A 26,103-nucleotide genomic window follows, 5' to 3' on the forward strand; every position below is an offset into this window, starting at 1 on the left:
TTCCATTTGTCTTATTTTCTTGCAATGTAAATCACTTTGAATTACCTTGCCATACAAATAAATTTACCTTTCCTTTTTTTTGTTTTCTCTACTACTATTACTCAGTTTGATCATGAAACTTTTTTAAATGTATTATTATTCAATTGATTCCCATTATCAATGTGATGCATATATGAGAAAGGTGTTGTTTTTCTTTTATATGTTCCTTTTGTCAGATCACAACATCCAGCAAACTTGACAAATTTAAAAGGAACTTATAATTTCTAAAACACAATAGTAAAAAAAGCAAGGCTGTTGGTAACATCAGCAGAGGAATGTAAATGTATCAGAAACAAGACGTTTCGTCATCAATGATCTTTTCAACAGGAAGAATGGCGTTTAGGTCCAACGAATTGTTCAGTGCCATCCAAGACTGCAAAAAATGACACGATAAAAGCTTAGAAAACTGGAACAGATTGTTTAGGAAATTATTTACGATTGCATACCTTTGAAAACTGTGTCTTAATAGCATCAAATTTGTCTCGTTTGTGAACCGCCCGTGCAACATTGTTCCTCTCAAATGGCTCTATAAGAATAGAGATATACAGAAAAAAGTCTCCAGATTTGTTATTTTCTGATTATGAAATATGCATTTCAGAAAAAGAATCCTTCACGACAAGACACCAAATTGTAGACCGTCAAATATCAACCTTCTATGATGACACTTTCTCTCCTCCACATTATTTCCCATTTAAGGATTCTTTCAGAAATGCTTGGTCGTGGTCTATTTGACAACATGCTCACCTTCTATGCATATTAATTTGTCTCTCCACTGTGGATGTTCCTTAGGCAATGCTCTGCCAGTTCGTACAGAAATCACGCTCCTTTCCCAGCTGGGACAAGATGGGACAAGAATACGTAATAAGAAGGGAAACGCAAAGAGAAGTGACGGACAAGCACTGGCGACGTCATGCGTTATTTTCAACACCTGAATTCCTTTGCGTAATATCTGAAAAAACCCAGAAGCAGCAACCCCAGGGATGAGCCGTTGTCCGAGTGGAAGCGTGGGATGCGTTTGGCTCTCTCCGGGATTACCTCAATGGCCAGATTGGGATCAAAACACTCCTGAAAATCAATTCGAGTTTCTTTTTAATGCTTTTATAATTAAAAACACAGTACAATTGTCTTTTATTAACCTAAAGCACCAGTTGCATCATAAATGATACACTAGTTTTTCGGTTATCCAAAGAACTCATGTAATTTTTTCCCCAGCCTAGCTAACCAAACCAATTTGCCCTAAAAAATGTGATGACTTACCGGAAAGTCCAACTGTAGCGAACGAACGACCGGTTTGTCACGAGCTGTCAGGACAATAAAAAAATGATCATATTTTCTGAAATGAGAATTAAAATAGGCGGACTGTCGTATGGGTACTGACTCTGGAGGTAGTGTAGCACCATCAGCGTTAGTGCGTAGCTGCTTAAGGTTCCTTGACTGGCATCGTTGATTTTATGGTGACGTGCCCACTTCTTAATAACAAGTATGAGGGGCCGTATCCTGGGTTCAACTTGACATACAGTCGTTTTACATGAATTTAGCCTTCCTTTAACTGATCAAAATAACTAAACTGACATAAAAATTACCATAAGCATAACTCCTTAGAAGAAATGTGTTACGGATTCCCACTGTGTTGTTGACGTTCAAGTCAAATATCAGTTGGCTGAAAGGAGAATTCCATTTATTAGTCAACCTTGGATTTTAGAACCATGTGAAACATCCTTCACCAGCTTTCACTGACCACGATACAAGTCCAATACAGTTGCACTGGGAAGGCTGACAGCGACGAATCGCTGCTTACGCTCCCAGTACAAATGGATTGGCAAATCTATCGTCGTCAATGGTAGCCGATGTTTGAAGGTCAATGGCGAGTACTGATTCTATCTCACCAGTTTTTCCACTTGAACCTGAGGATTGGCACTTTGGCTCTGATTAGAAGGATCTGGTCCACAGCATCTAGAAGACAAATCAGAGAAATAAATGAAAATATTTTGTAGTTTTGCAGTGTTTGCACATTATTAACAGTACAAAATTATAAAAGAGTAAAAGGATAATATTTATAATATCTGAATAACATACTGGCTAACCACAAAGGCTTGCATCCTGGAGAAAATTTAGATTAAAAAAAAAGTTTCTACATGTAACTCTGAGATTCAGCACTCCATTGCTCTCAGTTTGTGCCCATGTTTTTAGCATTTATATTTGAACAGATTTCATACTATTTAGAAGCAAATTGGTTTACAGCGCATAAAAAAATAAAAACTTTCCCACAATGAACCTGCATCCCACCACCCAAAAAAATAGAGATTTGGCTTTTTTTTCTTCTACTTCCTAGAACCAATGGTATAGTTATAACCCTTTATATGGCTATATTGCCGTCCGTGGTGGCGTAGTTCAAATGAGGGGAAGACAAAAGATGAGGAATTGTTTTTTTTCTCTTTTTAACACATTTCCGAGTGACCGGAACGGGACTCGGTATCGTCAGATCCTCAAAATCAGGTGGCACACATGCAAAAAGACAGCATGTAAAACAGAGATACAGCATTATGAGCAATCAATTAGCAAAAAAAAACTTTAGCAAAATCCTGTTAATAACGGCAAAGAGCGCAAAAATGATTGAGTTTTGTACTCACGCATTGAATATATAATCCTTTTGAGCTCAGTGAGTACAGCAATTGAATTCTTTTGATTCTGAAACATGAGGCAATACGAATATGAGAACAAATCTCGATAGCAGAGGCGGGCGGTAAAAGGTAGAGTCAAAAGACATTTACATTTTCGTGGAGGACGTAACACAAATCAGCGTCACTGCTCCGGCTGCCTAATCCATTCATGGAGGATCCCGTCAAATACAGACACCCCACTGTGAGAACAGCAAAGCAATGATGAAAAAAAGTACACTGACTGAGAGTGCTTCATACGCACCTTTGGAGACCCAGCCGTTTTCTTGCAGCAACCTAGTGCACACCTCTTTGTGAGTTAAATCAGGAGTCTGCTGCTTGCACAACTCAAATAGATGGAACACCTGCTTGCTTGCCTGAGGGCACAAAAATACATCAACAATATGAAAAAAAATGCTCTGCAATAAAGTAGTGCTTCTTATTATGCTACCTTGCCATCGGAATAAGGGTTGATGTCTATGAAATCGGGCGAACTCTCAGGAGACCGGTTATGGTTATGTGAGCTGGGAAGAGGGTAATTGAAATCAAGAAACGATGATCCGGAGTGGTCCGCCATTACTCGGTCAAGGATAGAAAAATGAAGAGCACAGTAATGTTGTTGCAAAGGCGGGTGGTTTGAGTTGTCAGAACGTTGCCGCTTCGCAACCGGAGCAAAGTGGTCCTGGTGTTTTCTCCTGTGAAAGCACGAGTGAGCTTTTAAAACGCAAATAAATACGAGTGTCAACAATTCTCTTTTAGACAAAAAGACATACTTGCGACCATCGTTCATATTCTGATGAGGTGGAGGAGGGAACGGGTTGGGATTCCTCCCACTAGTAGGAAAGATGCCATGTGCAGAAATGAAAAGGAACATCAACACAATTCCTACACACGTGTTAGCTCTTTGGCTGCCATTGACGTCACCAGATGTCCAATCCAGCAATCCCAGTTGAAATGAACTGGATGTGTATTCTTGTCAATGGCAGGAAAAGACTAGAAATATGTTACAGGAAGTAGGTCATTTGTCTACAGGGGTGAGACCAAATATTATGTTGAGGTTGACAATAACTGTGTAACGTCATTTGGGAAGGATCAGATTTTTTTTCCCCTCCAGCCCTTTGTTATGAGCATCTCCATTGCTCCAATACGGAAAATAATTTGTAAAATTACATTCTGAACAAAGTTTAGAATTCTGTTTACCAAATAATTTAATGCTGTGAACCACACTCACTTAAAGTAGCCAATGAATAAAAATAATTGCGATTCAGAAGGGATTGTGTGTATTTTGGTTAATTTAAAACTCAGCATCCTGATGTTCAACATCAATGTAAGGTTGGAAATCATGGTTAGAACAGTGTCGGATCGCGTAAAAGCAACGGACCGGAAGCCCATATTTAATATTTCAAAAACAATAGTAATACTCAGTCATTCTCACCGATCGCTCAGTTCATGACGATTAAAATGCGGATCCATGAAAGGTGCTGGGTGATTCCGTGAGTTCATTTCGAAAACCGGTCGTCCACTCGTCTATGTGCCGTAAAAACACGTGGCGCGCAGTCTCTGTGTCAGTGATGAAAGGGAAAAGAAGAACAATTAGCAAAAGATGAAACATTAAATATTAGGCAACTAAGTGTTGACTGAGGTGTGAGAGGAAAACCACAATCATAAAGTAACTCGGGCTAGTTCTTCAAGCTAGTGAAATCAACATTAATAATTAGAATGACGGCGGTGCCTCAATCGAATCACGCGAGTAATATTACAAAAATAAATCGTTCGCTTCATCACATGATTTATATAAAAACTACGCGTTTTCAAAACCTACCATTTCCCAATGTAAACTACACGAAGGTATTTACTTCCTGGTCACGTGACCGCGTCATCATGACGCAATAGTTTTAATCTAAAGGAGCCGTCTGCGTGAAATGCAATAGAATAGTACTTTTAATTTGGCGTCAAGAAAGATGTTACCAATTATGTTATGTTATAAACATAGACTGTTAATTTATTTAAACTAGGAGGACTTGGTGGGAATGTGATTGATGGCGCACAGCGTCTAATCCATTTAGACTGGGAAGACAAGACAAATTGGACATTTATTGCCGTCAATGGGGGCCAATGAATTCCATAAAAGGCCACTGCTGTAACTTTTAGAAGAGGTCTTCTCATATGGTTGGCCTGTTTCTTGTTGGAGCAACTGATTTCTGGAGATACACAAAATGGATAATTTCCAGCCAAAATACTCAAATGATCACTGGCAACCCTCCCAGTTAAAATGGATGAGGGCATCACATAGAAAGGTGAGCATTCACAGTAAATCCTTGCAGTTTAAATGAATTGACGTCTATCCTTGTCAATGGCAGGCATTGAGATACATTACTAAAACTAGTCACTTCTAGGCTGACTGGTTGGCACGTGCCCATACCTCCATGGGTTTTCTATGGGTATACTGTGGTTTCCTCCCACATACTGGGAACATAAATGACAGACTTCTTGAAAAATCGATAATGTTTTTAGATATATGAGTAAGAATGCAAATGTTTGTCTTATTGTGCCCAGCGATTGGCTGGCAACAAATTCAGGGTGTTCACCGCCTGCTGCCCGTTGTTAACTGGGATATGCTCTTCCTGAGGGTAATCAGAACTGAAAATGAATAAATCAATAGTCACTCATAGACTTTCTTCATTCATGACTTTTTATGGTCAACTGTGGATGTAATGTTAGGTGTCGTATTAGGCCCACTTCGACCAAAAAGGGAGTAAAAACTACAGGTATAATGTCATTAGAGAAAATATATTGTACTATAAAGCACAGGCACTTGAAAAAAAAAAAGATTCCTATTCAGGACCAAAATTTCTCTTCATCATGGGTGTTTCTATATTCGCTGCATTTCGACTTCCCATTAAACTTGGTCAACAATACCTAAAAAAGAAACGAGTCTCTCGAGAAGCCATGCCGTGACGTCACTGCGGAGGACGGAACGGTGACGTGAAGGTTGGAGAGTGACTCGTTCCTCCGTGGGAGGAAAGCGAATGACCCATCATCATCCTAATTTAAAAAAAAAGACGCACATCCAATTGAATCCAACCTCCAGGCCAACGAGTCAAATATAGGTGCATGGTTTTAAATTCGTGTATAAATAATACACAGCAACTGCAGGCTTACAAGTGCAGTGCAGAAGTGATGCACTCAGAAATGTGGGGGTGTAGCCTGTGAGCCAATGGTAATCAGGGAGAGGGAGGCGGGTGGACACGGTGATGCTGCTGCTGCTGCCGCTGCCTCTGGTTTGTCTTTCCCAGTTCACGCAGCGGGGCTTCTCCACCCTCCTTTGCCTCCTTCGGCTTGGAATCTGTCATTGACGCCCTGCAGCCACGTCGGATCCCCCGGAACCGGGAGGGAGGACGACTCATCCTCGGATTCGGACTGGAGCCATGCGCTCAGCGACGTTTCTGCGTGGGTCCGCGCAGTGACAGCCAGCCAGCCGCGGGGGATGGAGCGCTCGTCTTCACATTCCTGCAGACGCAAGCGACGGTGATTTAGCGGTGTGGACAAAACAGCGTCGTGTATACGCAGAATCTTATCCGACGGTGGAGGTTGCTTCTCGTTACCAGAGGTGTCGCCTTGCGTTTCGTCCTCAACAATGGGGTAAGTGATTATTATCACAGCTTGGCTCACGCTACTCTCCGTGGCACATGCAAAACACTGCGAAGACGCAGCGCAGTGACTATATTTTATATCAAGAAAATAGAAATATTCTAATGTACTGCCAGATTCATGCCAAGGAGGCTTTGGCTCATCTAAACATGCCATGCTAATTAGTCTACTCATAATTCGGTTTGTTAGTATGACAGACTTGAGGCCCAACATGGAAAGTTGCACGCATTCATAACTTTGGTAATCCTAATTGAGAGAAATGGAAGTCTAAAAGTTTTTCCCCCTAATTTCATACACCTTAATGACCAATTATACTATATAATGAGATTCAATGTAAAGTTGAAACAAATTCAATTATTTAATGGACATTGTCAGAGGTATTCACATAACAAACAACGTTTTCAGTTCTTTAAACTAAATACTGAACACCCATAAGAATTCTTTTCTTAACAATTGGACAAAATGTGAAAACCAAAATACAAAGCCAATAAATACATTATAATGGCTAGTTAATATACTCTTCAAATTAGTATGAATTATTACTATTCTTTATCCACAACAATGCAGAACGTAGCTAGACTTAAAGAGGTTTAAGGCATACTTAAAAAGCACAAACGTCTGCCAAGGCTTAAACACCCATCCAATGCTTACTGTCTAAAGCTATTAAATTTGATTTTCCATGGTAACTTTTACTGCCAAATGAGCTATCTGAATATTTTAACTGTATAGCTTCTGACCCTGTATGCACATAAGGCATTTCCTTCCAACTCAATAAGACTGAATGTGCTAAAAACATTTCTCCCTTTTGTTTTAAAACTTAATTTAATTCCGTGCCATCATCATTAGCAAATCATACTCCAATCATGAAACGTTCAAAGCTGATATTAGTTGTACTTAAAGTAAAGCAGCTCAGAGGCAACTGGGAGAACTTCCTTGACACAGGTAATAATGTCTCCCTCGCCCTCCCACTGCATGCTCCCTGCCTATATTACAGACGGTTATGTAAGTTAAGAACCGCGGCATAAGTAACAAACTGGCGTTTTCCTTCCATCTTGTCAGACATCTGTTCTGTGATGCTCTGTACATCCTGTTCCGGGTGATGCAGCTCCAATGCCGAGCACTATTTCTGCGAATGTTAGTGGCATCCTGTCTCCATGGCAGCAGCTGTAACCTTAAATATCTCCCACCAAATGCGCCCACCAGCAAGATGTACCTGCTTGGTGCGCAACAGTGCTCATTTTCATGCCTCCTACCCGGCCATCTTGAGCCCAGTGGTCCCTAACCCCCACCGGGCCTTACTTTCATTAACAGATGTCTCCCACAGTTTAGTGGGATTAATGACCCACTAAGAGGTTGATAATATTGTGTGAGGCATGCTGCAATTTCAAGCCCAAACTCCTGCATTAGATCTAACAACACAGAAGGCTTCTACGGAGCATTTTCACACCTCCCACAGTGTGGGCAGCTCATCATCCATCCATCTAACGGTCTCCCACCTCGCGCCAGCTCTGCTATGCTGGTGACTAAGTTACTCTTATGCAATGGACTCACTGAGTCAATTGATCCACAATGGAACATATCCAATGCGATCGAGGGCACAGCGGGAAATCACACGTCGGTTTATGAATCCCATATGATAAAGGTTGAAAGTGTAACGACACAATTAAAATCCTATTTGATGTTTCACCCGGCTGGTTCAGGGCCAAGCCTGTTGGAGTGTGTAGCTGGGCCGATAACGTCAATGCTTCTATGTCAAACCAGGGCAAAAACTTTGTTGTCATGGCGACATCTAAGTATCGATGTCAGCTGTATGAGCTGCGCGTCTGCATTCCATTTATTTACTACACCTTTTGTCCTTATTAGGACAGCAAACAAAGCGCGTCGGCCTCACAGTTCTGGGGTCCTGGGTTCGAATCCACGTTGGTCCACCTCTGTGGAGTTTGCATGTTCTCCCTGGGCTTGCGTGGGCTTTCTCCGGGTTTTCTGGTTTCCTCCCACATTCCCCCAAAACTCAAAATTGCCACTAGGTATCAGTGTGAGCCTGATTGGTTGTCTGTCTCCTCGTGCCCTGCGATTGGCTGGCCCCTGATTCAGGGTTGTGATAGGCTCCAGGAGCCCCCGCGAGCCTTGTGAGGATAAAGTGGTTCAGAAAATAAATGAATGAACACACACCTGGAGACAATGTTGGGAAATTTTGCAATATTTTCTATAAATAATTTGACCAACATGTTCATTGTAGGCTTTGGACAACTTTTTGTATTTTTACTATCACTGCAATTTTGTTCTTAAAAGTTCAGGCTGATGCGCGTCTTGCTTTCCAAAAGGTTCATTTCTGAATGATCAATTCTACTACATTATCTCTCCGACTCTGCGCATGTAGTGTGACTTTCTTCCATCCATCAGCATTCTCAGTTCAATACTAACACTCTTACTGCTTGGTATTATGACACATTTGGAAAAAGTCCAGGTCGGACAATAACTAGCTATCTATCAACTTCCAAAGGCAAAATACTGTCTGTTTCTCTTCGTTTCTTTCAAGAGTGCATATTGGAAAGTGATTTCATAGTACAACAGGGGTCATCTAAGGCACTTTAAGTAAATAGAGCATCTTGAAGCGCACTTATTAATAAACCTACTCCGCCTAATATGTGAGCTCAGCTCTCCCTAAAGCTGTTCTCTGTGGAATGAGTAATAATTAAATTAAAAGGAACTCCAAAGAAGGAAACCCTCTTGGGTGATGTTTGAAGGGGAGGGGGTGGGGGTGGGGGTGGGGGGGTCAAGGTATCTAAGGGATAGTGAGCGCTCCAGGGATGGACCCCTGTTATGTAATGCTGGTGTATTTTTTTCTACAGAAATAGGGGCAGCTGCATAGTTAAAGGGGATACAATGAAGTAGAAAAAAAACGTGCAACCGTTTGGATGAGAAAGTGACTAACGTGAAAGCAGTTTGGTTTCACAGGATAATTGTGCATCTGTGCATCAAGCCCCCTACAGTGCTTCTTATAGACAACACCTGTCACCTTCCCTACAATTGTTGAGGTTTCGGTTTATGAGTATTTCTGATGGTCGTGTCCTCTTTGACATGCTCTCTTAATATTTCATAACAGCCAAAGTTCAGTTCTGTTTTGAGCAAAATGTTTTCTATTCTCAGTAAAATGTCCATTGTGCAAGACTAACAGTTGACAGAATCCTTTTAATCCACAAAAAATGGCTGCATCATCATACCCAACTCCTTTGCATTCACATCATCAACCTTTTTCTCTCTCCCTTGACTTGCGCTTGCATTTTGCAGTGCACCCTGCACGCCAATTGTTAGAGCTCTCCTTCCTCTTATTATATACCATATATACTATTAGGAATCTATGTGAATCAAACCTAACCCTAAACATGAAACTAAATATAACCCTAAACATAACCCTAAACATAACCCTAAACATAACCCTAAACATAACCCTAAACATAACACTAAAGATAACCCTAGATATAACCCTACACAGAACCCTAAACAAACCCTAAAGGTAACCCTAAATATAACCCTAAACAGAACCCCAAACATAACTCTAAACATAACCCTAAATATAACCCCAAACATAACCCTAAACATAACCCTAAACATAACCCTAAACATAACCCTAAACATAACCCTAAACATAACCCTAAACATAACCCTAAACATAACCCTAAACATAACCCTAAACATAACATTAAACATAACCCTAAACATAACCCTAAATATAACCCTAAACAGTACCCTAAACATAACCCAGTGTTTAGGGTTAGTGTTAGAGGCAGGGTTAGAGTTAGGGTTAGGCGCAGGGGTGGCCGAGTCCGGTCCTCGAGAGCCCCTATCCAGTTTGTTTTCCATATCTTGCTCCTCTACCACACCTGAATCAAGTGATGAACTCATCAGCAAGCTGTCCAGAAGCTTCATAACAATCCCGATTACGGTTAGGGTTAGAGTTACGTTTAGGGTTAGCGTTACGGTTAGGGTTACAGTTAGGGTTAGACGCAAGGGTGGCCACGTCCAGTCCATGAGAGCCTCTATTCATTCTGGTTAGGGTTAGGTTTAGAATTAGGGTTAGGGGTAGACGCAGGGGTGGCGACGTCGAGTCATGAGAGCCTCTATCCATTCTGGTTAGTTTTAGAATTACCATTCTATCCATTCTGGTTAGGATTAGGTTTATAATTAGAATTAGGGTTAGACGCAGGGGTGGCCACGTCCAGTCCATGAGAGCCTCTATTCATTCTGGTTAGGGTTAGGTTTAGAATTAGGGTTAGGGTTAGACGCAGGGGTGGCCACGTCCAGTCCATGAGAGCCTCTATCCATTCTGGTTAGGGTTAGGTTTAGAATTAGGGTTAGGTTTAGAATCAGGGTTAGGTTTAGAATTAGGGTTAGGTTTAGAATTAGGGTTAGGGTTAGGTTTAGAATTAGGGTTAGGGTTAGGTTTAGAATTAGGGTTAGGTTTAGGGTTAGGTTTAGGGTTAGGTTTAGGGTTAGGGTTAGGTTTAGGGTTAGGTTTAGGGTTAGGTTTAGGGTTAGGTTTAGGGTTAGGTTTAGGGTTAGGTTTAGGGTTAGGTTTAGGGTTAGGTTTAGGGTTAGGTTTAGGGTTAGGTTTAGGGTTAGGTTTAGGGTTAGGTTTAGGGTTAGGTTTAGGTTTAGGGTTAGGTTTAGGGTTAGGTTTAGGGTTAGGTTTAGGGTTAGGTTTAGGGTTAGGTTTAGGGTTAGGTTTAGGGTTAGGTTTAGGGTTAGGTTTAGGGTCAGGTTTAGGGTCAGGTTTAGGGTTAGGTTTAGGGTTAGGTTTAGGGTTAGGTTTAGGGTTAGGTTTAGGTTTAGGGTTAGGTTTAGGGTTAGGTTTAGGGTTAGGTTTAGGGTTAGGTTTAGGGTTAGGTTTAGGGTTAGGTTTAGGGTTAGGTTTAGGGTTAGGTTTAGGGTTAGGTTTAGGGTTAGGTTTAGGGTTAGGTTTAGGGTTAGGTTTAGGTTTAGGTTTAGGGTAAGGTTTAGGGTTAGGTTTAGGGTTAGGTTTAGGAGAAGGTTTAGGGGAAGGTTTAGGGGAAGGTTCAGGGTTAGCTTCAGGGTTAGCTTCGGCGTTAGCCTCGGGGTTAGCTTTAGGGTGAGAGTTAGAGTGAGATTTAGGTTTAGCTGTAGGGTTAGCTTTAGGGTTAGGTTTAGAGTGAGAGTTAGGGTGAGAGTTAGGGTGAGATTTAGGGTGAGAGTTAAGGTGAGATTTAGGGTTAACGTTAGGGTGAGATTTAGGGTTAGCGTTAGGGTTAGGTGCAGGGGTCACCAATCCGGTCCTCAAGAGCTATCCAGTCTGTTTTCCATAACTCGCTAACCCCAAAACTAACCCCAAACCCAACCCTACCAGCATTTCGGGTTAGGGTTAGGTTCCGGGTTCGGGTTAGGTTCCGGGTTAGGTTTAGGGTTAGATTTAGGGTTAGGTTTGCTGATGAGTTGATAATTTTATTCAGGTGTAGTAGAGGAGCAAGATATGGAAAACTGTATAGGGGCTCTCGAGGACCGGACATGGCCACCCCTGACACAGACAGATCATGCCTGTGTGATGTGCGCACAGTTGAAATGATTCACACTTCTGCCACTAGCACTGCTTTCCATGATTATGATAATTTGCACTCCACAAGCAGCTTTGTGGAGGAGCAGTAATCATCCCAAATTCACTCTCATACTTCCTATTCCCCCCCGCCTCCCCCTAACCACCCTCACTCCCCCCATCTTGCTCCTCCCGATTAACTTCCCTCTGTTTCCATGTTGTTCTGTCTTTTCCAGTCTTGGCTAATCACACACAGGAGGGGTACTGCTGATGAATTTTAATGTTCATTTATACACCAAGCCTTTGATGTCCCACCATCACCCCCTCACTGCAGTGTAAGCACTTCTCTATCTCCCACTCTGCCAGCAGAGCAAGCTCAGAATAACTCCCTATGCACTGGACTGACTATAGATTCTCTCCAAAAAGCCGACAGAATGCTGTAAAGGACAACGGCATTGTCAGTGGTTGAAACAATGAAGCAAAACAATGCATCTCAGTCGGTCTGTCAAACGAGTAGATGGATGGCGCAAAGACTTGAATATGGCAGTGGTCAATCCAGCAGGTCAATAAGGAATTAAGTCATATCAGCCAAACCCATCATTGAGCTTAGACCATTTCTATATGGAGCTTATATGCTTATATTATTTATTGGTCTAAGTCCAAATATTTCACTTTAGAGATATGAAGCAATAGGTATTTTAGAAACAGGATTCTACTCTAATATTTTCTGTACAGCATACTGGCTATATTGGGGATAACGACTACCCCTGACCATTAATAGTGAAAATATGAGCAATTATTATGCCTGTTGTATATGCATTTAAAAAAACATTTTTAAAAGTATGAAATAATTCTTGACTGAATGCTCGTAAAGCAACTCCCTGAAAAATTCAAAATAAGTTAAATTATTAGAAAATAATCAGCCACTATGTCAACATCCAAACTAGGTGTCAATAGTAGCCCCTTGAAGTAATCAAAAATACAAATCTAGTATTTATATATTTTTAGATATTTTTTTCAGCACTTTTGTGACTAATGAGGCTGAAATGGATTGAACAAAGAATAAAAAAGAATAAGAACATCAATGCGTAAAAGTGTCACGTGGGATCAGGAAAACTATACAGAGATTTTGCGTCAAAAACGAAGGGAAAGAATTCCATCTACAGCATTACAATTAATCACCACACTTCCCAAATGCTTATTGAATATGCGGCAGTTAATCAATAAAATTATATTTGAGATATAGTACTGTCTGTGTCCCAGCCAACTGATGGTGTAGTGCTTCACTCGCCTCACTTCGGTGCAGGCAAGCGTGAGATTGATTCCCGCTTGGTAGCTGTGTGATTGTGGGTACGAATGGTTCTCTGTCTGTCTCTGCATGCCCTACGGCTGACTGGCGACCAGTCTATGGTGTAGTCTGTCTTTTGCCGGAAGTCAGCTGGGATAGTCTCCAGCACCCCCCACCGTAATAAACGGTGTGGAAGATGAATGAATGTCTGTGGCTCACTAATAAACCCAAAGAAGTTGGGCAGCTAAGGATCCCCTGAATCTCCAAAAGCCGTACATGGAACTAACGGTGGTACTCCGTCTTCTGGTGATTCAACCAAACTATAGTAGATGTTTCTCAAAGAAATGCGGATCTTTTTGTTCCTCAGGGTCTGTTTATATATACACACACATACACTTAAGTTAGTCCATGTGGAAAGTGTAGTCCAGTGGGGTGTGTCTTTGGCAGTAAAGCGTGGCCTACTGTCTATATTTAGCCTTAAACGCTCTCTTTTCTCCCCTGTGTGACCCTGGCTCCTTGCTGCAGACATTCCCATATCGGCGTATAGAGAGAGAGAGAGAGAGAGAGAGACGCCACAGCCTGCGAAGAGGGCAAACTTAGTGCGAGTTTATGGTGCAGTTGGTCGGTTGTGATGACAAAGCATTTCTCAACCTTCTTCGAGTCAAGAATGCAGCTGGACCACGTGCACTCATAACTGTTTTGGCCCAACGTTTATTTCCACGCAACGATGGAGCGCGGCGATCTGGTTATTCGGTTGCCAGGGCGATCCGACTCTGCAGCGGACAGCAAGCGTTTTGGCACCGGGTTCGGAGAGACCTTGGTACTGCGGCACAAGGAAGTTCATAACTTTTTTTTCGTCCCCTTCAGGGAACAGCCCATCTACAGCACGCGGGCCCACGTCTTCCAAATTGACCCCAACACTAAGAAGAACTGGCTGCCCACCAGCAAGCACGCCGTGACAGTGTCCTACTTTTACGACAGCACGCGCAATGTCTACCGCATCATCAGCCTGGATGGAACCAAGGTCAGCTTCGATCATCTCCTGCAGCGTGTGTCTTCTTTTCCCAGCTGCTGATCATTGACTTGCTTTTATCAAAATGTTTCCCTCTAACAGTCTCACCCAGGGGTTAAAATACTGCAAACTGTACTGTGAATGCACCGCACGCCCTCACAAGACTCGTAGCTCATGTTTCAACCTGTGCCTGCATATAAATACAGACGTGTTGGATCTACAAGTCCGACGTTTTTGTGAACAACACTTACTAATTTAAAGATGTGTATCGATTTACTTATAATTGACCAGAAAAAAAGTACAAATGACCAATGGAAAACCAAGTCAATTTGACAAACTTTATTTGTTTATTTCAATCATTTGTGAAATTTGACCACCGACCAGGCAATTCATAATGTGTCAGTGGCGTACCTCAAGATCCGAGGCAATTGATGAATTCATGTATTTTATTTTGTCGTCAGTGTGTGTAATGATTGTGATGCAGCGTCAAACGTTTAACATTAAGCCAAGCAGATTAGTTGATTACGTAAGACGCGCGTATGCTGAACTTAACCCATGATGGTATGCATCAATGATGTAAGTTCATCAGAATGTTCCACAACATTGATCATCTTTTAATTAGCTTTGCTCTAGGGATGTCGGATTACAGTATGGAACACTTAAACGACACACACACACACCTATCGCTGTCAACAATCCTCATTAACAGACCAAAAGTGTACGGCGTATACGCTCTAAATTATTCATGACCTTTAAACACGGTCTCGTCTGAACACACACACACACACACACACACACACACACACACACACACACACACACATCTACATATACATGCTGTGGTAAGTTCAATAAAAATGTATTAAGTGGGTATCCTGTGTGCCTCAGGCGATAATTAACAGCACCATCAGCCCCAACATGACGTTCACAAAGACCTCCCAGAAGTTTGGCCAGTGGGCGGACAGTAGAGCAAACACCGTCTACGGCCTGGGTTTCTCCACTGAGCATCATCTGTCTAAGGTAGCACTCCAACAAACACATGGACACAATGTCTTTCTCTGCCCACCATTTTTTTTTACCATTTGTCTATCTTTTTTTCTCGCTAAAGCCATTTAGCATTTCACAATAATGATGCTCTTGTGTTCATGGAAGCTGTGTATTGGATGATATGCATATGGGTGTAGGTGGTGGTTTCTCACTTACGCATTATGATTAAGCTTTGATAATAAAAAATACAAAAAGAAACCCTCACATACAGTAACCTTAACCAAACACTGTTGTAATATGAAGGTTCTTCTAACCAAAGCTGATACAGAAGGCCTTTCCTCTTTCACTTAGTAATATGTTGAACATTAATATTACGTCCTTTGGTTGCCCCTCCCCTCAACCGGTGCACATAATAATATCCATAAATTCATTCACCTTCCTATAAATTATTTATCATAAACTGTTTGAGAGTGTATGAATATTATTTTTTTACACTCTCGTGTAATTTGGTCAGCCGCCAGGCTCTCAATTCAAATTTAAGGTCGACATTTACTGAGGGATAGTATACACGTATACTATCTTTATCTATAAGGCAGTAATTGATCATTTATTTTACATCTGACCAGCGTATTCTTTTTAAACGCAGTGATTGAAACTTCTGAATTAAACCTCGCATCAGAGGGAAACCCTGATCTTGATAGATGACTACCTGGATGATAATTCTGCTGCTATTACATTTAAATAATTATCTACATAGAACATCCAATCAAAGCAAAATCTACAGTTAAGGCCCAAACAAAATTCACGTACTAAATTTGCCGAATTTTGCCTATGCATTTCCAAATGACAAACGGACTGCTTTCGCACTCGACCTGCTAGGTCATATCCAATGTCTCCGGGTTGTGCACCTCCAACTACACTTTCTTGAAACCAGAGCCTTTCCATTGCGCCAAAGTGGAATCCTATTGAGTTTTACTTGCTGCTTTTTTAAGGATGGCCGACATGAGTGCACTTCCGGCGGACGTGTGTCTTACACTTTTAAAGCAAGCAGTCCTTAAGTTTCAAAGGGAAATATCTGTTATAATGTTACATGCCACAGCAGCTAACATTTATATACTGTCATACTGCCGACCTAGTTATCTCACGTTTCTGGGTATGTCTTATGAGCGAGAGCCTTTTTGTCAAAGTTAACTGACAGCTATCATATTTACTGATTTTGACTCATCTTCCCGTCTCGTGTGTGTGTGTGTGTCCAGTTTGCGGAGAAATTTGCAGAATATAAAGAAGCAGCGCGGCTTGCTAAAGAGAAAAGTCAAGAAAAGATGGAAATGGCCACGTCGCCCTCTCAAGTAAGTTAAGGCATGAACACTGAAATCTTTTTCTCAACTTTCTTAACTTTTTTAAATTGAGAAAAGCTAGGTTGGTGACTCTAATTTGTAATCCCTGCCCTGTCCCTTCATAATGTTTCACTTTGAACCACAATTATTGGCCAACTTTATACTCATCAAGCGAAATAAACATAAAACTTCTGAAACACAAGTAGCCTGCATGTCAGGGGTTTTCAATTGAAAATAAGTTTATGGGAAGAAACGAGTGTTTTTTGTCAAAGGAGAATCTCCTTAGAGAAAGATTTTAACGTAATTCAAGGGCCTTATGTTGCTTCATTAGAGAAGCAAAAGATGGATAATCATTAGCATAAAAGCAAGGAAGTGCTTCTTTAAAATAGAGGATGTAGAAAATACTGCAAAGCCGAGAGTGACATGCTCGGGCCATTAAGCCAAATCCCGATAGGAGCTCACCGCTTTTGAATGAGGACTGTAACACGAGACATAATCTGTCTCTTATCTCGGAGTTCCTCCTTGTCCATTAGGGACGCACAAGCGAAGCCATTGTGTTGGTGCACCGCGCACCCGACTGTAAATCCTAATAGCTTTCTTTCATGTATGTGCAACATTCAAATGATTTCCCCTTGCTTGAATGGGGCATAAAGATAAGACGCACTTGTTCAATTTTCCTCGGGTTATAGTGAGCTGTTTAATGACCTGTCAGAATGTGCGAGTGCTCATTAAGAGTTCACCGGTGTTTGAGGCAGCCGAGCAAGCACATGCAAACACACCTCCATCATTTCCCAAGTCAACAATTTATGTATATGGGGAAGATGATTCTTTTATGAGGCGGCTCTCTTTCTCTCTTTGCCATCCTCTATAATAAGAGACCCTAGAGATTGGGTTTGTTGTTCTCGATTTTTCTATTCTGTTGTTACGCAACGCCACAATGAAATGTTAAATTTTTAGGTTGAATCTATTCGGGTGTGACATCATAAGATTGAAAGGAAGCCAAAAAATACATGGTCTGTGTTGACTTTCAGGTATTTACTATGTAGGTCCTAGTCTAGAATACAGTTTAGAAGACTACATCTTGAGTTGGAGTTCACCCATTTTTCATTCATTCATCCATATCCCGTACTGCTTATCCTCACAAGGGTCGGGGGAAATGCTGGAGCCTTTTCCAGCTAACTACGGGCACCAGGCTGGGGAAACCCTGAATCGGAGGCCAGCCAATCACAAACCACAAGGAAACAGTTCATCCAGCCTACCCTGAATGTTTTTGGGATGTGGGAGAAAACCAGAGTCCCCGGAGAAAACCCACGGCTGGTGCCCGTAGTTAGCTGGGACAGGCTCCAGCACTCCCTAAGACATTTGTGAGGATAAACAGTATGGAAAATGAATGAAGGAATGAATGAAAAAACACTCAAAATATCCCAAGTTACAAAAAGAAAACTACTTGGTCACACTAACAAGAGTAAGCATAATTTGTTACTTTCCTCCTACGCTAAAGATGACTGATTACTTCAACTTTCTTGTGAACATAAGGAGTCTCCAGCCGGAGAGCTCTCATCACCTTTGACTCCGGTAACTCCACCCATGGAAAACATCAACGGCACGGACGACATCTGCGACACGACCCCTAACTCCGACTCCAGACCGGAACCGTCGCAGAACGCACTGGCTTTCGCTCATAGGTACGTCGCTCACGCTGGCGTCCGCCATGTTGCACCAGACACAGGGCCTCCACTTCCCGTACTATCGATTTGAAGCGCACCACGTGCATATCGCCCTTTTTGGCTCGTATGAGCAAACTAATGTATATATTTGATTTCGTTGTTGCCGTGTCAGGATGGCATTGGCGCTCTTCTATTCATCACTCTTTTCTCATGTCTTTTCCCTCTAGGGAGCAGTTTAAGACTTGTCGTGTCTGCTCCTTCTGATAGGGCTGTCATTACGAGGCTGAATACTGCTGTATACCATATAATACATTTTTAGGCAATTAAAAACAATCGGACCAACAGCTGCTAAATATGCACGGCATGTCTTTGACATAGCAGTATATTGGTGTACTTAAATTGGTTTAGTTGACCCTCAAGCTGGTTTCAGGGAACATTTTGAATCACATTTGAACTTGTTCAATCACATCTATATACAATTTGACTTAGTGTGTTATGCAATAATTTGGCATGCACCAGGAATCTAATGATGTGTTTATATATTCAAGAGTGCATGCTACTGTTGTATTCTTTGTTTTAGCAGTGGATTATGTTCTTTGTAATAGTACTAATCTGATCCAAATGCTAATGTGAGAACAAATCTCAACTATTTTGAGTGAGGTCAAATGGTTTATGTCTAAAAAGGTGTTAATCATTTGTTTTGTAAGCCTTATACAACATATTTTGTGGAGTGGGCGGTGGAAGGAAGATGGACTGAAAAAGAGTGTACAAAATATCTCGCTTGCGCACACACACACACACACACACGCACACACGCACGCACACACACACGCACGCACGCACGCACACGCGCACGCACGCACGCACACACACACACACACATACAAGCACCCATACTAAACAATTAAAATAAACCTTCCAAAACTGAGCTGCTCTGTTCTAAGGAATCTATCATTTACTGTCCCGTCTCTGTAATCTTGTATCAATCATTTCAATTTTCCTCAGTGATCTTAATTAATGACATCCATCTCCTAATGTAATACCATTCATTAGTTTCAAATGAAAGGCCGTGTCAGAGGCCTTTCCTTTGGAGGGGGTTTAATCATATGTTTCTAAATGGGTTTAGAATCTAAAGCATAAATTCTTTGGAATTCCCAGTGTTCCATCATGAATTCTTTATGGCTTCAGTGAAGTTGTGTGCAGTGAGGGTGGTTTGTACCGAGGTGTGTGTGAATGTGTGTGTGCGTATGTCCATTAATGCTGTGTGCGTGGGAGACAGGCTCCACTCTGGAATTCGCCATTGCAAGTGTGGACATAACAAGCAAACTGCTGTCTTTTCACATTTCAAAAAAGGATGGCTGCAATATTCTAACCTTGTCCCGTATTTTATTGTGTGCCGTCAGGAACGTTTCATATGAAATATTAGTGGCTGACGAGCCAGTTAGGTAGGCTTAGACTACATACTCGATCACAGCACTTATAATGTGAATTGCAGAGGCAGCAACAAATCATTTGTAATTTGTTTTCAAAGTTTTTTTAGTCATGTCGTTCGATTGGCTTACAACCAATTTACCCTAAACCAGTCTTCAACAGCAACAGTTCTTCATGGGCAACTTTGTTGAACTGATCCTCTCTCTTCATCGTGAACTATGCTAAATTCGCAAAATGTCCTAAAAAAAACAAAAAAACTTTGATGTCGAGTAGGCAATTAGGCCACGGAATATTGCCCTCATGGGACAATACATCATGTACCAATCGTTTAACACAAATAACCCACAGCATTCTAAACAAATGATCATTTCCTTTTGTTACTCAGTTGAGTGAAGACTACAAATTGTTCCTAGATTTCAATTTTAGTTGGAATGGTTTTTTTTCTTCCATATATTGGCTGGCAACCAGTTCAGTTCGTACATTGACTTTGACTTCAATTCAGCAACCTATATTGGATAAACACTTCAGAAATAAGTTGCATGGATGGATAAATGTCTTTATTTACTCTTTCAACGCCAATGACAGCAATCAGTTTAGACAGAATATTCATTTATATTTACAACATTACCTTATTTTCTTTGCCCATAGTATACTCTGACCTAATAAAAAAGAAAAGCACCTTAAGTCAAAATTCGGATTTCTCTGTCACATGGATGTCATCGGGCTCATTTGTAAAAGGCGTTCCTTGAATCTAAAACAACAAACAAAACATGATTTGACCATTTTAGTTCTACACTTTGATTTTTCATTTGACACTGAATGATGCTCATTCAAAGTTTTTGAAGTGATATACTATCTGAAAGAGAAATTATGTCCACTGGAGGACTGTACTTTTTTTACTTGGTAAACTGGCCATCATTTGGTGTTTGTGTGTGTGCTTCCTCCACCTAGTGTGTGGAATCAGATGTGTTATTTTTGGGGCGAACGTAGGCCAGTGTGTGTGTGGGTGCGAAGGGCAGAGGCAGCGAGCATGACAGACAGCTTTTATTGCACTTGACGTGTTGGAGGGGTGCGAGGAGTTTCTTTCCATTTTTTCGGCTGCAGTCTTGAGTGAACGGGGGCGTTGCGTATGCCAAACGTCACAATGCCGTGAGCGCCCTCCTCCGCTGCTGCTGCCATGGCAACTGCTTCTTGGAGGTGCTCGGTGACGGGGGAAGAACTAACCTGACTATGCTGGCACGTTAGTGCATGTGCGATGCAGGAAAACCTCCAGAATCACACACATTTAGAGAGAGGAGTAAAGCACAAAACATTAAAGTGAATGCTTTATTCAGGATTTTTTGCATGGTAGCAGTGGGGGAGAAGAACATCAAAACCGTTCAAATTGACAACAACAAGAATCAAAGTGTACTTTCTCGTAAGCAAAAGTAAACGGTTCACAAAAACTCAATAAAGGTCAACTTGTTTATAGTTTACTGACATACTTTATGATTTTTATAGACTTACACAATATAATACAGCTGAACAGTAGGAAACCGTCATTACCATAAAATAACAGTGTGAAACAATGTCGTTCAAGAATTGAGAGATAAAGGTGAACTTACCGTGTACCTCGTCCTGAGCCCAAATTCAGCCTCCATTCAGACTCATTTAATGGCCATCATGACCATTTTTCTCTGTGGCTTGCTTTGCATTCTCCATCCGTCTCTATCTTCACTTCTTGACGTCTCGGCTGCTCTCCTGCTCTCCGAGCGCCTGTGCGGGGTTTATACATTGGCGCGCCTTGGTGACAGCATCTGTGTGTGTGCGTATTTGTGTATGTGTCTGCCAGTTCACATGTGTAGGATGGAGTGTCGTCTCCCTCCTATGCGTCACACACACAGACACGCTTGGACTCCAAGAGGGGGCGGCTGTTGTGTAAGAAGTGAAGGCACTGGGGGAGTGTTGAGAGAATTAGATCAGGGATTTTTCTCCTTTCCTGCTCACAGAGTGGGTGTTATTTGGAATAGTGAAGTTCTGCATATGTGTGTGTGTTTGAAGAATAGAATAGAACACTCTTGGTCATGGACTGACCTGGTCTGTTCAAAGACGGTCGGTCGTTGTTAGTATCTGACTGCCTCTGTTTGAGAGAGGCAAGCTGTGAGCATTATAGAAACATCCACTGTGAATGTAGTTCCGAGATCAGATACAAAGTTGTGTGTCTTACTTTTAACTTTGTGGGCCTTTCAATCGTTTTCCGTATCATGCGCCTCCCTAGTTGCTTTCAGACATAATATACTGCAACATTAACTTACCAGAGCCGCTGATGGTGTAGTAGTGTGTTCGCCTGACTTCAGTTTAGGCAGCGTGGGATCGGTAGCTCTTCTCGTCTTCTCGTGGAGCTGGATCAGATTAGCTCTTAGAGTTAGGATGTCTGCTCGTATAATCTTGGATTACATTCTCTTGTCAGAGACTACCTAGTATATGAGGAGTTGGTTTTCGGGCTTGGCATCCACCGCACTCTTTGTTAGGGTGGACAGTAAGAATCAATGCATGGTGATGGATAATGGTTGCGTAATAGATGAATGAATTGATAGATGATGAAGAGATGGAAGATGGAATGGATGAAAGATGGATCGGTGGGTGTATGGATGGCTGATTGAGGAATAGATAAGTGAAATGATTGTTAGGTAAGTGGATCTGTTGGTAAGAAAGGATGTTTGTTGTCAAAATCTACTGAATGCTATCTCAGTTTGGGGGCTCAGTCTTTGGTTCAATATGCCTTATCGCTTAGGGAATCAATTATCTCATTTTTTGGTGGCACATATTGTATATATTGACAAACATTTTATCATTTGTGTTATCAAAGACTACCAAGTCGTGAAATTAATGATTTTTTTTACATCAATGCTAAAACCAAAATGGACGTACTCAGATAGATTCCCAGTGTCTTGGACGGTTTTCCAAAAAAGGAATGGCTGCATGTGACTCGATTGGTCGGCAGGTTTATAAATTGATGTATGGAAGGACGATGGATGAGAAGCAGCTGGATTAACAGACGACAGATGGACATAGACAAAAGAAAAAATGGTGGCTAGATAAGTGGATTGATGCAAGGCTGATAGATTACACCCCCTCCAAGATTTGTGATGTTAAATTGTAACGTTAGTTGCGAGTGTGTTGAAGTCATTGTGTGATCCCTGTGCTTGATTGTGTCCTGCAGCCCAACCATGACAAAACACTGGGAAGCTGAGTTGGAGGCACTAAAGGGGAACAATGCCAAGCTAACGGCAGCTCTGCTGGAGTCCACTGCCAACGTCAAACAGTGGAAGCAACAACTGGCTGCCTACCAGGAAGAGGCCGAGAGACTACACAAACGGGTAAGCGGGGGGCGGCACGGGAATGTTTCATTTTGCACACAGGGGGGCAGCTCATTCTTATTGATGTGCCAAATCCATTTGGTGCAAATAAAGCGCTCAACATTAGAAGCCTGGATGGAATCGTAAAGAAATGTTTTGGCTCTCACGAGCGTTCAGATGAACATGAGTGAGTTGTTTAAGGAGCAATTTCATTGATTTTGCAGAGGACCTCAATTCTTTGTCCTTGTAGGTGACAGAACTTGAATGCCAGAGCAACCAAAGCCCGGCCATCAAATCCCAGAAGACAGAACTCAACCAAACCATCGAAGAGCTGGAGGCAACCCTGAGGGAAAAAGAAGAGGTGACTTGGTGACCAAAGGGGCATTTTGCACTCTTGTTTGACACCACTTAAAAGCCATTCTGTCATTTTCCAGGAAATGGAAAAGCTGAAAGAAGAATTGGAAAACATGAATGACCTCATGGAGCAGAAAGACACCCTGGCCCAGAAACTGGAGGTGAGCCTTTCGACGCTATGAATTATTGATAGGTCCCCAATGCGGTGGCAAACAATCATGCCTTTTGCCTCTCGCTCGACAGGAGACGGAGCTCCGCAGTCGGGTGCTGGAGCAGCAGCTGGCGGGGGCCGAACAGCGAATGGAGGACAATCAGGAGGAGCAGGAGAACTTTAGGAAGAGCCTGCGAACGCTGCTGGAGCTGTTGGACGGCAAGATCTTCGAGCTGACCGAGCTCAGAGACACTTTGGCCCGCCTCATAGAAGAGGCCAGCTAAGAGAAGGAGCTGCCACACGTCTTTGTTACAGAGCCATACGACCATTCATCCGACCTTCCGCACGCACCACGGCCAAATTGAAGTTGGGGGGGGCAACCAAAATCAGATTGAGGCCCCAGTGACGGATGCAGAGCCTGATCTTTGCTGAACTCTCGTTGAATCTGTGTATCATTCAGGCCAGAAATTCAACTTTGAAAAAGCTGTCGGGTTTCTTTTATTGATTTTAACAAAAGACAACAAAATAATCGGTTACTTCTTCATCTGACGAGTCTCGATTGCCGATGGAAAAAGAACCAACGACACACAGATTTTCTTCCACTCCGTGCTTGAGTGAAGAGACCGTTTAGCCGCTAAAGCAAATTACAAGCCACTCTCATACGCCCACGCACACACCTCTGCCCTCCCATTTAACAACTGTGCCTCAGTGCCATCTGTTGTTTGACTGCTAAAACGACACCACATCACAGCTTGCAGCAGTGCTCCCCCCTCCCGGCCCCTGACAAACGTCAAAAGTCATGTGGAATTAAATTGCTGTTAAGACTCTGTCGCCAAAGCTGCCCAAACTCCTCAAACAGCGTCCTCTCACCACATTGATTCAAAGCGAGTCGACAGCGCGGGGAAGCGACAAAGTGTCATGGTACCCGAGAAATAAAGGATGACTCTCCACCCCAAAAAAATACAAAGGGACATCACGGATGCTCCCAGGTCTCGACACCCAGAGCTGTCAATAAACTGAGTTCCAATAAGATGATCGACCGCTTGCAGTACTTACATCCCTTGTGACAGCAGTGAATTTTTATATATGGAGCAAAAACTCTGTGGGGCCTTGACCTTTAGCAGTCTAATTGTAAATGAGAAGTGGCCGATTTTTTTGGGACTTCATTGTGCCCAAGCTCACTGGTACCTCAAATTTACTCTTAAGTCGAGATTGGTACCCAGTATGAATAGACGATTCAATCACTACTTTGTGGTTTTCCACACCATCTGCTATATCTGCCCTCCGTGTAAAATCCCCGCTTCTTGATAGACGATGTACGCCTCGGAAATTTTGGGAAGGCCGTGCGATACCGTCGGAGTGGGCAGGCGAGTGTCTCGCATCCAGACTGCTTCCATCTTTGCGGGCAACTGAGCTGTCTTCCTGCCAAACTCAGTGTGGCGTGTGTGAGTGTGTATGTTTGCGCGGAGCTTCTGGCCTTCTGCTTAAAAGTGTGCCTTCCGAGCACAGGCCAGTGGACATGTCGAATCTTTGTACATAAAAAGTGTCTGTGCTTATGGGAGAGCGGTTGCATTTTTGGGGGACGAGGACAACAATGGTCCACATGCGCACACACACACCCACACCGAGCAATACCAGACAGGCCCTGTACAACACCTCTATGTCATTGTATCAGGTATATTTCTTCAAGTGGAGCGCAAACACATCAATGCAGCTGATTCACACCCCCAACAACAGGAAGTGTACGGCTTTTGACCGCTAACCTGTGTGGCAGCCCTGCTGGTCAAAGTGGTGCATTTCGAAGGGCTTCAAGAGTGTTCTATCTACTTTAATTGTGTGAGATTTTCTGGCCAGAGCTTTTCACTCCAATGGGTGAACACGGTTAGTTCATTTTTTTTTTTTGGTTTGTATTTTACACTGGATATTTTAGTGATATATAATTAGAGAACCATATACGACAAACTTTGTACTCATGTAAATGAATGGAAGGCAAATGCAGTAAAATCCTGCAGTGACTTATTGTTGTGTATCAACCCATGGAAAAGCGTTATTGTAGAATTGACTTCATAAGCAAATGATGGCAACCCTTGTCTATATCTACAGTATACTGAAAATGCATAACAGTGCAATACTCTTATATATACAGAGTTGGTTGTTATTCTAAATCCATGGCTTCTGGAAACACTTGCCTTTGACTATCAAGGTCTCCTTTTTTGTTGAATCATACACAAATGCTGCAACTTCTACAGTCCTAACTCATGTAATTAATTGAGCACCTTGTTTCCACTGTGTAACCACACTTTTTAATCACATGATGTATTTAAATTTGGACTTTCACATTATAATTCTCTACTTAAACTAGTTAGTTTCACAGGTTAATACACTGGAATAAGGCCCATGTTACCCAAATGTTGACTTTTGAGGTGGAACACCTTATTATAAGATGCTTATTGCTGACGAATGCCTTTGTACAGTAGTGAATATAAGAAGCTTTTCGTTTTCTTGTTTTGTAATGTATGGTATTTAATGTAGTTATCATTATTGTAATTAGAGGTATGAGAAGACTGGCAATATTTTTGACTATTTAAAGTAATTTTGAACTCATGATATTAAAGACGTACCTCAGGATACTTGTGTTTGAAA

General features: G+C 42.0%; 2 protein-coding genes across 5 annotated transcripts; one reads left to right on the plus strand and one right to left on the minus strand.

Annotated features, from left to right (window-relative positions):
* Nucleotides 1-182: 182 nt before the first annotated feature.
* On the minus strand, nt 183-4,631 carry tent2 (terminal nucleotidyltransferase 2). 2 transcript variants are annotated; one of them, XM_077601036.1, is made up of 15 exons: nt 4,519-4,631; nt 4,132-4,256; nt 3,470-3,529; nt 3,148-3,391; nt 2,962-3,073; nt 2,811-2,899; nt 2,670-2,727; nt 1,926-1,992; nt 1,623-1,699; nt 1,418-1,546; nt 1,297-1,340; nt 968-1,104; nt 784-872; nt 486-565; nt 183-412 (listed from the first exon to the last, which is right to left on the minus strand). In XM_077601036.1, the coding sequence occupies exons 2-15, from the start codon at nt 4,197-4,199 to the stop codon at nt 326-328; spliced, it is 1,341 nt and encodes a 446-aa protein (XP_077457162.1). In that variant the 5' UTR covers nt 4,200-4,256; nt 4,519-4,631; the 3' UTR covers nt 183-325. The 2 variants fall into 2 exon arrangements, with proteins under 2 accessions (XP_077457162.1, XP_077457163.1); XM_077601037.1 differs by lacking the exon at nt 4,519-4,631 and having other exon boundaries at nt 4,132-4,506.
* Nucleotides 4,632-5,910: 1,279 nt separating this feature from the next.
* On the plus strand, nt 5,911-26,090 carry homer1b (homer scaffold protein 1b). 3 transcript variants are annotated; one of them, XM_077600447.1, is made up of 9 exons: nt 5,915-6,338; nt 14,051-14,207; nt 15,084-15,215; nt 16,439-16,531; nt 18,056-18,204; nt 22,820-22,976; nt 23,206-23,316; nt 23,390-23,470; nt 23,553-26,090. In XM_077600447.1, exons 1-9 carry the CDS (start codon nt 6,334-6,336, stop codon nt 23,742-23,744), a joined length of 1,077 nt encoding a protein of 358 aa, XP_077456573.1. In that variant the 5' UTR covers nt 5,915-6,333; the 3' UTR covers nt 23,745-26,090. The 3 variants fall into 3 exon arrangements, with proteins under 3 accessions (XP_077456574.1, XP_077456573.1, XP_077456572.1); XM_077600446.1 differs by lacking the exon at nt 5,915-6,338 and having other exon boundaries at nt 12,114-14,207; XM_077600448.1 differs by lacking the exons at nt 22,820-22,976; nt 23,206-23,316; nt 23,390-23,470; nt 23,553-26,090 and adding an exon at nt 18,414-18,994 and having other exon boundaries at nt 5,911-6,338.
* The last annotated feature ends 13 nt before the right edge of the window (nt 26,091-26,103 follow it).

The sequence above is a fragment of the Stigmatopora argus genome, chromosome 5, assembly GCF_051989625.1.
Source record: "Stigmatopora argus isolate UIUO_Sarg chromosome 5, RoL_Sarg_1.0, whole genome shotgun sequence".
NCBI classification, from domain to species: Eukaryota; Metazoa; Chordata; class Actinopteri; order Syngnathiformes; family Syngnathidae; genus Stigmatopora; species Stigmatopora argus.

Bases quoted from the DNA above. Each gene is read 5' to 3' on its own strand.
- tent2 (XM_077601036.1), bottom strand. From the start codon at position 4,199: ATGAACTCACGGAATCACCCAGCACCTTTCATGGATCCGCATTTTAAT. The intron at 2,900-2,961 runs GTGCGTATGAAG...CTGTTCTCACAG, and splicing joins AAACGGCTGGGTCTCCAAAG to TGGGGTGTCTGTATTTGACG. The intron at 1,105-1,296 runs GTAAGTCATCAC...ATTGATTTTCAG, and splicing joins CGCTACAGTTGGACTTTCCG to GAGTGTTTTGATCCCAATCT.
- homer1b (XM_077600446.1), top strand. From the start codon at position 13,911: ATGGAGCGCGGCGATCTGGTTATTCGGTTGCCAGGGCGATCCGACTCT. The intron at 14,208-15,083 runs GTCAGCTTCGAT...TGTGTGCCTCAG, and splicing joins TCAGCCTGGATGGAACCAAG to GCGATAATTAACAGCACCAT. The intron at 18,205-22,819 runs GTACGTCGCTCA...TGTGTCCTGCAG, and splicing joins GCACTGGCTTTCGCTCATAG to CCCAACCATGACAAAACACT.